Below are 13,218 nucleotides of genomic sequence, written 5' to 3' on the forward strand. Positions count from 1 at the left end.
TGGCGTGCGTGGCAACGCTTGATTAGCTGCAGAAAAATCATCCAATTTAAGATTTTTTGCAAAAAAGCACCTGAATGGTGGAAATTCTTTTAATACATCCTATAATTATTCTTTTTTTTTTTAAATGCATCCTTTAATTATGGGCTGGGCTAAAACGAGCTAAAATATTTGGGCCGTTGGATCTTAGCTCATGGACCCTTATCTCGAAGCGGCCTATAAGAGGGGTCAAATCGGAAGGGAAATTATTTCGAGTTGTCGCGGGCGTTTGGTACTTGAAAACGCTCTCCGATCGTCATGGAGGGAAAGGGTCAATGGGAAAAAGGGCATTTGGCTTCTCTCCTTCCTTGGCTTCCTTCACCGCGATCCGGTGATCTATTCGGAATCGCAAGAAGAGTAAAACCTAATATGGTAATCCTTTCTTACCTTCTCTTCTCCTTGGCTTGAATCGCTTGCCTGCGTTCTAGTAGAAGGCCTCGATTGTGATCGTTCCATGCCTTTTGGATCTTGGATTTTTTCATTCATAGTTTTCTCTCTCATATCCCTGGAACATTTAAAGAGAGATTGGGATTCAGCGACTTTTTTTAAGCCATATAAGCATTTCATCTAGTTTGGCTTGGATTTAACCGGGTTTACAATGTTTGAATTCACTTGCGTGGGATAAATAGGGAAAGTTGAATTATACTCGGTTCTTGGAACTAAATTAAGACCGATGGAGTCGTATAGCTGAACGATTTTTTTTTCAACATTGTCGCGAACTCGGAAAGATAGCGATGAAGTTTAGATGCTCTGTGAAAGAATATTTCTGAGTAAGAGTTTTGTGATCTCTTTGTTTCTCCCGCGGATTTTCAGTTTACGAGCACATTGTCTTAGTTATATCATTGTTGGAGGTGGAATATTATGATATATGATTAGGATCTTTAGAGAGGTGAGCTTTTGGAATATCTGTTGCTGAATCCAGTGATAATTTTAAAATGTTCTCATGTTTTTCTGAGGAAATGTGGTCAAGCCTTGTGCTACTGCTGCACGTATAAACACAGTTATTTCTCAGAAGATGAAGAGCAATCTGATATATTTGATCATTCTGTGCCCAAATTAGCCGTGTATCTGTAGACTGTTTTTTAGCATTTCCTTCTTCCTTAAGATCTATGCCTTTCTTATTGGCCTTCAACATTATCGAGTACCACATAGAGTTTTACATTGAACGATGCAGGGCTAGTAATTTTCCCTAATTTCAATGGTTTGCAGAATTGAGATAACATTAATAAGAATATTACTTCTCTTATAGAAAGTTTAATGAACTAACCAACTTTGAGGTCCTCGGTTGATCTTTGTCTTTCAATTTTTCTTAAGCATGGTATTAGCACCGTAAATGTGCAAATGAAGCTCTACAACTTCTCTGACTCTGATTTATATATTCTTAATCATGATGAATCTTGGAAGGAAATTGTAATTTAATCCAACCTTACTCATAGCAAATCCTATTCATCTATGAGTTTTATTTTAATTTAGATGTCAACACCAACAATGACCACATTATATGGTACATTGAAGCTGTCTCATTTGCCGATGCGAAAAGAAAAGATACTTGAAACTACTGTGGACTTGGGAGTTATGCTGTTCTAACCATGATAAAACTATCAATTTCAAGCATACTATGAATGTCTTTTATACAACTTGAATTTTTGCATATTTAGCTCTTTAAAAGGCAGATTTATATATCTTAAGGTGCTATTTTTGAAATAGGACAATTTGAAATGAAATAGCCGAGGGACAATGATTGTGAGACAAGGTATGCTTCTTAACTTCATATGAGCTTTAAAAATTGTTATATCTTTCACACAACCTTTTTCAGCAGCTACTTCATCGATCACGGTTTCTCATGGTCAATGCATTTTGGCATCTTAGACAGTGAGATGTGTTGTGCTAATAGCCAAATGGGTGAGGGAAGAGGAAGCAAAACTTTCACCCCTAAATATAACCAATGAAATAGTAATGGTAAAACAAAACAATTTAGGAAAAACTCTAATAGGTTGTTAATAGTGATGGAATAGTAATAAGCAAGAATAGAGACAATAGAGACAAAAGAGAGGGACAAAGAGTTTCTCAACTCTAATATCCCTCAATACAATGATGGCTAGCTATCTCAAAATTTTTCTTAAGCATAAAAGCCATAAAATCCTCACTTCAGAATTTATAGAGCTGACTTAAGTTGAGAAATCTCGCGGGGCGTTCGAATGCCTGTAGGCCGTTCGAATGCACTTGAAATTCAAATTCGAAATGTAGAGTGGCGTTCGAACGCCTAAAGAGTGCAAATACTCTCGGTTTTTTTTGTGTTTGAACGCCTTTAGGGCCTATTTGAATGCATGTAGATATAATTATTCTTGGGTTGGACTAAAATATGTAAAACATAATAAATTTGGTCTACATTTTATCATGTATGTGTATTCGGACTATGCAGATGATTTGGACAAATGCTCATTTACTACTGAATATATATTAACACTTGTTAGAGGACTGGTGTGCTGGAGGTCTACTTTGCAGTCGATGGTTGTTTTATCTATTGTAGATACCGAGTATATAAAAGTGACAGGCTATAAATGAGACTATTTGGTTGATTGGCTTGATGAATAATTTTGGTATATATTAAGAATTGGTGGAGGTATATTGTGATAGTCAAAGTACAAAGAATCAAAATTATCATACTAGGACAAAATATATCGATGTCCGATTTTACTTTGTGAGGAGAATCTTGAAGGAAAAAAATATTTTCTTTTACAAAATTGAGACTGCAGATTATTTTGCAGACATGTTCACGAAAGTGGTAATAAAGGTCATGTTTTAACATTGTTTGGACTTGATCAATGTTACTCATGTTTGACTAATTTTGGATTTGACGTTTTACGATGCGAAGTTGTAGGCGGTGCATTTTGGGAAGTTTCAATCACTTTACAATAGCGGAGAGTAATTTGTTAAAGTTTTAATGTTCTCGCTAATGTGGAGAATTGTTAAAGTTCGGCTCAAATTAAGAGTTTCATGCTTCATGTGTCGAGGTGTTTAAAAGTCCCTTGAGGCTGTTCGAACGCAAAAGTTTGAGAAGATTTGCACTCTATAAGCGTTTGAACGCCATCCTATGTTCTAGATTTGAATTTTGCGGGCATTAGAATGCTCATTTCTTTAGCTTTTGTCAGCCCTATAAATACTAAAGTTAGGATTTTAGAGATTATATGCTTAAGAGAGAAATTAAGAAGGCTAGCCATCGTTGTTTTAAGAGATATTAGAGTTGAAGAAACTCTTTGCATTTGCTGATTTCATTAGTATATTGAAGTTTTGCTCCACTCGTGGATGTAGATATATTGTCAAACTACGTAAATTTTGTCTCTTTCTCTCTCTCTCTATCGTTTTTGTTCCTTAAGATTATTTACAATATGGTGTCTAATACTTGTTTAGAAGTATTTGATAGCTATTCGTCTACTATTAGCATCATATTAGAGTTTTCTCCAAATTGGTTGCATTTGTCCATTACTAACCCATTGGTGTTATTTGAGGGTGTTAAGGTTTGCTTCGGCTATCTTCCACCCATTTGTCCTTTGGCACAATACTACAATTCAAAGGTTAGAATGGGAGTTGAATGGGATGGTTTGCATGTCTGTGAGACTGTGACCATTGAGATAAGTATGAGCATCATAGGAGAGCAGGAGTCCTAAAAATTTGGAAATGTGAGGGAATGGATGTCAGCTACATGCATATGCAATATAATCCTGTTTAGAAGGGTCGATACATAATCAATCATCTCTTGAATATGTTCAGGCCAAAAGCAAGTGTTTCCAGCATTGGAAACTTGGAAGACAGATGAAGGGTGAGAATTGGAAGGGGATGTGGGATAGTAGTGCTTCAACCTCAGATTACATGTGTAGGATGTACTAATATATTCCTTGGTAGCATATTTTCTTGTTGTCTGCAACCTAGGTTCTACTAGTCATTTAGCAAAGCCCTAAGTATTTCTTTGACAAAAATCAATAGTTGCTCTACTTCAAGAGGATTTCTTCATCGTATTGCATTGCTACACCATATTTATGATACTGTTTCTGTTGCTTTCTGATCTCCTTGTCTTTCAATTAGTTTCCCTTGTTCATCCCCGTTTACAAGGCACACTGATAACAATTTTGTCCGTTAAATCTTGAATGGTTCATTTAATTTTTTTCGGCAATCAAATCTTGGATCTTTCAGAGTGTCATTGATTTATCTTTCTCTGTGTGGCTATTTCAAGCTGTTCAGCAACAACTTGTTTTTGACATTAAATGATCAGCTGTTGCAGTGAAATATAGGAGCATTGTCATGGTGGAAATCTTTTCATCTAGGAAGACACTACATTGAACATAATAGCCAGAATGTATGCTTGTCTTTTATTAATGCTTTTCAATTTTAACACCCTGCCCCAAAACAACCATTTGGGACTGTCTACAACCAACTCTTTCATTAAATTTGTGTATAGGTGAGTCATACCCCTGGTCTGAAAGCATGGGCCAGAGGACCATGACAGCTGCAATATATTATAATTAGAGACTTCATGGGTTTATTACGAGTGATCGTTATCCGGTCCAAGTCCTTCAACAGTTTTACGAGTCTCAGCTAAGGTTAATATAGAGTTTCATATTTACTCTTCCATTAGGTTCCAGGTAACTATGTTGCTTTTGTGGACTTGTAGAGTGGTAAGTTGGCCCATTGACCGCATACAGATATTAGGAAACCATTCCACATTCTTGTGTCATTCAGTGTGTCGGATTCTTTGTATCAGAACAGGGTAAATAGTTGGATCCAGTTAAACTTCTAATTTATCCTCGTAAGTATGACAGTTGGATCCGAGTTATGACCCGACCTGGAAGAAAGTTAGGAAGATAGAGATCAACTTGGGAGTGTCACATTGCTCTGAATTGTTGTGGAAGGAAAGCAAAATGGTTTAGAGCTCTTGCATCTTAAAACATGGGGTCTCAATTAAGTAATACGACGAGAATTTAATTCTGTGGACTCTATTGACATGATTCATGAAACTAAAATTGAGTCTATTTATTTGAACCTTTTTTTTTCTGAAGTTCATCTTATTTGATGCCTAATGTTGTGATATTATTTAAATTATCACCTGAAAACTGTAGTCTTTCAAACTTCACTCTCTCTTCCTGACCTGCTAAAGAAACTGACCTCAGTTTAACACTGAAATGTATGAGTTTAACTATCTACATTATTTACTTAACATTTCCCCACTACTAAGTTTATTTCTCGATGAATTTTACTCAACTTAGGTCCAATTGAGAGCTCTAGCTCAAATAGTTCTTACAGAGGTGACAGGAAATGGATTTCATCATTCGTAAGACTGAACGCTATTATGCTATACTTTCTCTAACGTGAATTCGGGCTTAAAGAACTGTCTGAAAGCGATCACTAGCAAAAACCCCATGGATGAAGTTGATGTCTTTGTCTAATTCTGAAGATCTTATCTCCCACAAACTTTCTGAATTAATTGTGACCCATCCGGATGAGCTTTCAAACAAATGTCTTTGATTACTCCCAAAGATCTTTTCTTCCAAAAACTTCTTTCTAACAATGTTGGCCCATTCATGTCACAAATATTGTAACTGTTACATTCCTTGCTTCCTTTATTTATCCTTTAGTCCATTTAAAACTCTAATATGCTCCTAACATGAGCTCAGTAAACGCCACAATATGGATTAAATTCTTCACTTCCTCTTAACTCACACCAGCTTTTTTACTTACTATATCTATCTACACTCCACCAACCCACGTACCAATTCCAAAAATAGTAAACTTTAAGTAGTTGCAGCTCCAACGATCACCGCCGGCGAGTTCTTCTGGAGCTCCTCCATGATCGGGCTGAGATCACGGTCGCGCACATTCATCCGAAGGCCATGCTTCATGAAGAGGGTGAGCGACATCTTCTGCTCGACGCGGTGGCCGGGCACAACTGCAAGGCGGTACCGGAGCAGCACAGCGGCGGCAATGGACTTCATCTGCAGGTAAGCGAGGTCTTTGCCGAGGCATATCCGCGGCCCGGCATTGAACGCGACAAACCTAAACGAGTCTTGGGGCTCGAATCTCTTGCCGTCCGGTGAGAGCCACCGCTCGGGGCGGAATTCGAGGCAGTCATCGCCCCACACCGACTTCATCCGTCCGGCGGAGTAGATGGAGTAGGTGACGGACGAGCCAGCGGGCACGAATGTGCCGTCAGGAAGCACGTCGTCGGCAACGACGTGCTTAGAGTCCTCGGGGACCGAGGGGTACAGGCGGAGCGTCTCGGATAGCGCCGCCTTGAGGTACACCAAGCCGTCGACCTCCTCGAAGGCTAATGGAGATGCGAGCCACGCGGCGGTGTCGGCCCCACGGGAGGTGGAGAGGACGGAGGCTAGCTCGAGTAGAATCTGGCGCTCGACGCGGGGGTTGGTGGAGACGAGCCAGAAGAACCAGCTGAGCGCGACGGAAGAGGTGTCGCGGCCGGCGAGGATAAAGTTGAGCGCCACGTGCTGGAGGAAGTCATCGGTGTAGGTGCCTTTCTTCATGAAGCGCGAGAGGAGGTCGTCGTGGTCGGAGCCGGAGCTGAGCTCGAGCTTGCGCGCCTTGATGACGGCGGAAAGGTAGTGGTCGACGTGTGCGACGCTGCGGGCGAGGGTGGCTTCCATACCGAGGTTGAGGCACTTCTTGATCCTCCAGACGAACTCTGGGAAGATGAACCGCTGCAGGGTGGCCTCGGTGGCACTGTCGAACGCCATGGCGAATGCGTTCTCCGGCAGGCCCGGGGCGAGCGTCTCCGGGTCTTTCCCGAAGGCGAGGCCACAGATATTGTCGAACGTTAGTCTGAGGAGGAGATCTTGAAGATCCACCGAACCACTCGACTCGGCCGCGTCGGAGAGGATGGGGATGAGGCGGAGGTGGATCGAGCGCGACACCCACCGTGACATGGCGTGGCGGAGCGTGCGTGTTGTAAACTCTAGCGCCGCTGTCTTGCGTTGGAACAGCCACGTGTCGCTGTCGGAGTTGAAGATCCCGTCGCCGAGGAGGTCGTGGAAGACGGCGTGCCACGTGGGTCCCTTGGGGTAGTTGTCGAACCGGGCCTTGAGGACGTGCTCTAGGTTTCGTGGGTCGCACGTGACGGTCACCAATCCGGCACGGCGGGCGAGACCCGGGATGGCGCAAATGCAGGTCTGATACGTGCCTCGCGTTCCCCGGAGGTTGTCGGCGATCCAGTCATGCATGCTCTCCGCGTGTTGGATCAGTCCCGGGAGGCTGCCGAGGAGCGGCCACACTCGCGGCCCTCGCAGCCCCTTCGCCAGCCGCCGGAACCACACCATGTAGGCTACGACGCACACCACCATCACCACCCATGTTCCTAGCTCCATGGCAACGTAGACAGAATTATCTACCAAGTAAAACGGTAGGCTAAGTTATAGCCAGTAAACGGTAGTAGATGATGATTAAAGACAAAGGGAGCAGTGGGTCACTGATCACATGTAGAAGAGGAGAGGAAAAGGAGTGAGAAGAGCTGGGGATAGGAGGTAAGATTTATAGAAAGGGTTGTGGAGGTGATAAGAGGCATTTAATACACCTCAATATGCTTCTCTTTGATCCCTTCGCCAGCTACTATCCTCACTACTTCTATCTCCTTCATATACTCCTGGGTTGGATGGCTGCTTAAGATGCCATTAATTGCCGTAAGAGTTCGATGGGGGTAGAGAAATAGGAACTGTGGTGCGTTGTGTCCTACTGGCTGATGCACGGTAGATGGCAACTTTGGAGGCGAGATTTAAATCGCAGTGGGAGGGGGGGTGGACAAGCAAGACTGGCCTGTATGCCACCTAATTATGCAGGAAAAGGGTGGCCTCCATTAATTCCTGGCATTCAATGTGAGGTGGTGGGGAGTGTAAATGGGATTGGGTGGAAGAAGAGTTATTATGAGAGCAATAAAGTAGGCTACTCCCTCTCCCTCTTCCTCTATTTCTCTCAAGAATGAAGAGAGAAGTGAAGGGAAACAAAGAATATAAGGAGGGGAGACATGGCAGAGAGAGAGATAGAGAGAGAAAATGGGGAAGATAAAGTCTGGCCAACAGTATTGATTAGTGTTGATGCTGATTTAAGCTCTTTGTCATATTATGGTCTTTTGTTTTGGGTGTGACAGTTTGGAGTTGGGTGACCGATCCCACCAACGAGGGTGAAAGGCGCTAAAATTATTATAATAACTTTCCCTTTTCTCGGCTCGGTTCGGATTTCATACACTTGCCTGTTGGAAAAACAGCCATGCAACTCCACTTGTTAGCCTACGTGGCAATCATGTCGATAACGGTTGTGTCGTGTAGCTAACGGCGTTCTCTGCGGGCTTTTAATTTTATGCTTTTTTGTTTAATATTCGAAGCTCTGGGAGTCCGAGCTGGCATAACTACCGATATGTTGGTGTGGCTGCCGTTGAGCTTCTGGACGTCGCACTTATTGATCAACAACCTGGAACTACAGAGGATAAATACTTCTTCAAAGTCTTCTCGATTTCTCAATACATGGGCGCCAAACCAGGGGGTGGTTAATTCTCGACTCAAAATTAGATCCAAATAACCTATTAAATTTTCTTATTTTAGAGGAAAGATAGAGATAATTATTGATAATAAAATAATCGTTTGAATTTTTTTTTTTAACAGTGTCAAAGAGGAGGTGTGTACAAGAACGAACAATACCTCGAAAATTTTACTACAATTATTCCTAAGATTAATCCCTAATATTTCTTAAGTTTTTCATCTAAAGTATTGCTATAGAGCAAAGAGATTAACCAAATTATTACATTGTTTAAAAGTTACAGGATCGATATAACGATTCTTAATAACTGTAGCAACAGTAGTTTGGCTTAAAAACTCACCTTTCTTTTGATTCTAAATTACGTTCACGTAATCCCGTGTGTCTGATGACACGACCCATGAAGTTTGTGTAGTCAGATGACATGGGCCTGGAATGCTCACTTAGGATGCCACGTATACTAATGCATCTTCCAGCATGGGATTGTTTATGTTTTGATGGCACGTAAAGATTAAAGCACTTGGTCGAACCTTGGACGAAGAGGATGGGTGACCCTAAACTTAGACACGCGTCTGAGTTATAGGATGGAGTTGACCCTACTTCTCCTCGGTTTGCGTTCTTGCAGGAGGCGAGCAGTGCGAGATCAACGTATGCGCATTCTAATGGAGTCGAGAGAAGTCAAACGATAAGAAGAAGGAAGGAGATGGCAGTGGTCACTGGTGCGGCTGAGTTGATCTTGGGAAAGGTAACTCGGAAGCCTCCTCTTTTTTTTTTGGAATTTAAAAAACTTTTTATTTATCCACCTTTAGTGTATTTGTTTGAATATTATTTTCTTTTCTACAATAAATATCATTGACATTTAATAAAAGTTTCTACTTAATTAAGAGGGTCTAGATATATATATACAACAAAAAATAAATAAAATATTATATTTAAAAATGGGTGGTATTTTTTGTTGTCAGCCCAAACAAGCTTACACAAACCCAATCAATTCTCGTTTACGAAAAAAGATTATGTTTATAATCGTTCAAAATCTATGATCTTCAAACAGTAGTGGTGTAAATGTGCAACAATTTACCGTGTCCAATTGTTCATAAATATTAACGTAGATCACACGTAGGAAATGCAAATCACCAACAAAAAGTAAACAAAAATCGTTGGTCTGTGGACATGATGGCTATTAATTTGTATGATCCTAACACGTGTTATAATTAGTGTGTAAAGAGATAAATGTTTACTCTTGTATTCATGTGGGGGGAGATAATAATGTAATATGCTTGAATTATTGGAAGATATATGTATATATTGGACATGGAAACATATATGATTGTCTTGGCCATCGTCCTAAGCGTTTATAGCCGGCATGAAAGTACTCCATAACTAAGAAATTGTGAGGCAACTTGCATATACTACTCCAGTTTGTCGTTCTTGGATAGCTAGCTAATTAGTTCGAACACATCCGCACAAATGCCGTATTGGCGAAGTGGGGTCTGGGCATTCAAAATTCCCACACAACTCTCGCTACCTGCACTGTGGATCTGCTGTCTATTCCTTATTAATTCGTAGTTGTAGTGCGTAGACGTGTCTTATTAATTAATTGGTAGTCGTAAATGGGTAGACGGGTGTGGACTGTGGGATCTACTCTGTAAGTGTTAAAAATATAAAAATATATATATTTTAACTGCTTAAGTTCATAAGCTCATTTTTTTATTTACAATATAAATTATCTAATAAAATCTAATTCTCTAGTAGTCGGTGAGTTTAGGGTTGTAAATAAGCCGAGTTTGAGCAAACTGGGACCAACTTGGCCTGAGAGGTGGAAAACCATAGCTCAACTCGAGTTGGAAAAGATCATCTCAACTCTGCTCGTCTCCACCTCGATGAGGCTTGAGCTCGAGTTCGACAACGAAGGGGAGATCTCGCCGACAAAGCAGCTATCAAGGGTGAGAATGGCGACGGACGTCCATCATTAATTATTCGAACAAATACCTCAGAGAGAGAGAGAGATCTCACTGGCGCATCGATGGTGAGGACGACGACGAAGTGATTGTCTAGGTAAGAAGTAGACTTGCTCCTTGACGATGTGGACCATCACAACCACAACGGCTCTCTCCTCGACGAGGATCGTGCACCACGTTGCATCCCGACAATGCTCCACTCCTCGACGTTTGAATTTGTCTTTGTGTCTTTCTCTTCGCCATTGGTTTCGCCACCACCGCTCCCCACATCATCATCGTCAAGGCAGAGTCGTGGAGGTGGACAGAGAAGACGAAGGTTTGAGGAGGATTTCAGTGGTGATGTTTGGCCGATAGAAATTTGGAGAGAGAATATTTGGAGGCTAGGGTTTTTTTTATAACTTATACATATCATACAAACTATTGGATCTAAGATCCAACAGTTATAAGCAATATATATATAATATTGTTCGAGCCTTAATTGAGTCGAGCTTAAGCGAGTGGTCACTTAGTGCTAGCTTGGCTTGATAATTTTTTCGAGTCTAATATAATAGTTTCGCTTGGCTCATTTAGAGCTTGAGCCGAGTCCATGAGCCTCACAAGCCCCGAGCTTTTTTGACGGTCCTAGGTGAGGTTACATTGTAGTGATGTTTATATATATTTATATATACATGTATAAGAATTTTTATATTTAAGAGCTTTTACTCTTCTTCTGGCAAGGTGAAATATGAAGCTTTTCTCTGGTGATCATTCATGATCACAGAATGGATGGCCAAGGAAGTTTAAATTTTTGTTTTATGTTTTTTTTTTCCTTCTTTTAATGAAGTTTGTAGTCCAACTCATTTTTCTTGAAATTTGAGAGCTATTTAAGCCAATTGGGCTAAGTGGATCTCATGGACCTAGCTAATTCGTGGCCCAAATTGTCCTAGCACTGTGATAGCTGTCACACAATCCCGTCCTTCGGATGTGCTTCGATCAACCACTTCCTGATGACATCTTTGTTTGGCTTCAATTTAGCCCTTTCTCAAACTTTTTTACTGAAATTAATAACGCCCCAAACTTAATATAGAGATTTATTTCACTACAGTTTTCAATAAATGCTGATAAGATCGTTGTTTACTTTCAGATAGAAACACTAATCTATAAGATAATGAATTAAAATGTCAATCTTATTATCTCTTCATATTCGATATATATCAAGCACTAAATTTATTAACAATTTATTAGAATTATTTAAATAAAAACTATGCCTTAGTTTCTTTATTATTGTTGCCACATACGAAATGTTAATCAGATTACTGTTTATTATATATTAGAGAAGATGCTAAACTTATTAGCATTTCCTCTTCTTAAATTAAATAATAATAATTTTAATATAAAATTTTAGAATTGTCTATTTTGATTAAAAGAAATCAAGAACTCTTTATTTTGTCTCTTTCATCTCAACGGGCAGCATCACTTTGGTTATTGTGATTCCATAGAAAAGAAATAGTGTTAGAAATTAAAGTTCTAATATGCCTATGGTTAACGAAACAAGGCAAGCTTTACAAGTTAGAATATAATGCCCTTTTACTTTATATCATTCTTGGTTGCTTGGACAAGCAAACGGTGGGAGGAACAATAGATATTGAAGGATCAAAAGTCAACAGAGAATTTAAAAGAACAAGCAAAATGTACATGGCAAGATTGATGCTCTATATACTTAGACAAGAACAAGAACAATAACAAAAGGAAAACCATCTACATATCATAATGAATATGCTATTGACTATCAAAATGATTATTTAATTTAGTAAGGTCTATCAAGCCAATGTCAATCGATATCAATATGCGCCAACTGTCTGAAGCTTGTGAGAAATAATATTTTGATCCAATTTGGCCTCTAACTTATAAAATAAACTCTAACAATACTTCTCATTATAATCTTCTCCAAAGCAAACGCCAAATCAATGGAAGGAATCCACTGCACAAAATGGTTTTCAAATACTGGAATCAAATGGGCCTGGATGGCTTAATGCAAGAAATCCACTATCATACATCCAACAAATCCAAACACATGAATGGTCTAGCTAATGGTATCAAGAAAAGAGAAAAGAAGAAGAAGATGGAAGTTATTAATGCTAGCTTTAATGGCAATCCACCACCCCCAATTCATATGCTGTTGCTTCACCTTGGGCGTCCAAGGCTTCCACTTCCAATTTCCTCCTCGTCATCATGTCTTCTTCCTCGCAGTTCCACCATTACCACATCCAAATCCTCTTCTCCTCCACTATCCAATATTTCCACCACCTCCACTTCAGCTACACTACTGCTGGTACTACTTCCACTGCTCACCTCCACCACCTCACCAGTTAATATCACGGTGCACCTGCACACCGGGCACGAGTCATGCAATACCAGCCACCGGTCGATGCACTGAGCATGGAACACGTGCCCACACGCCGGGATCACCTTGACCTCCTCCTCCATCTCGAACCCCGACAAGCAGACGGCGCAGTCGTCGCCCGGGTTCTTAGCCCCCTCGACGAGGCTGGCGTAGGGCACCGAGCGAAGGGATGACGTGGGGTGGTGTGGGCGGTCGTTCGGGGAGCCCACGCGGTCGAGGCGGCGGAGCTGCTGCATCTGTAGCATGATACGGCGTCCGCGCAGCGTCGTTACGGATCTGCCGCCGGAGGAGGCGGTGCACCAGCTGCAGTAG

The 13,218-nt window shown here is 40.9% G+C and overlaps 1 protein-coding gene and 1 long non-coding RNA gene across 2 annotated transcripts; one reads left to right on the forward strand and one right to left on the reverse strand.

The window, feature by feature from the left end:
* The first annotated feature begins 268 nt into the window (after positions 1-268).
* On the forward strand, positions 269-4,307 carry LOC140763433 (uncharacterized). The gene is made up of 3 exons (XR_012104825.1): positions 269-408; positions 1,744-1,789; positions 3,808-4,307. It is a non-coding gene; the product is annotated as an uncharacterized lncRNA (long non-coding RNA).
* Positions 4,308-5,624: 1,317 nt separating this feature from the next.
* Positions 5,625-7,981, reverse strand: LOC140763432 (cytochrome P450 86A22-like). The gene has a single exon (XM_073101624.1). It carries the CDS (start codon positions 7,404-7,406, stop codon positions 5,823-5,825), a length of 1,584 nt encoding a protein of 527 aa, XP_072957725.1. The 5' UTR covers positions 7,407-7,981; the 3' UTR covers positions 5,625-5,822.
* Positions 7,982-13,218: the final 5,237 nt, after the last annotated feature.

This window comes from Typha angustifolia, chromosome 7 (genome assembly GCF_048772165.1).
Source record: "Typha angustifolia cultivar Huaian chromosome 7, ASM4877216v1, whole genome shotgun sequence".
In the NCBI taxonomy this organism is placed as follows: domain Eukaryota; kingdom Viridiplantae; phylum Streptophyta; class Magnoliopsida; order Poales; family Typhaceae; genus Typha; species Typha angustifolia.

Bases quoted from the DNA above. Each gene is read 5' to 3' on its own strand.
- LOC140763432 (XM_073101624.1), bottom strand. From the start codon at position 7,406: ATGGAGCTAGGAACATGGGTGGTGATGGTGGTGTGCGTCGTAGCCTAC.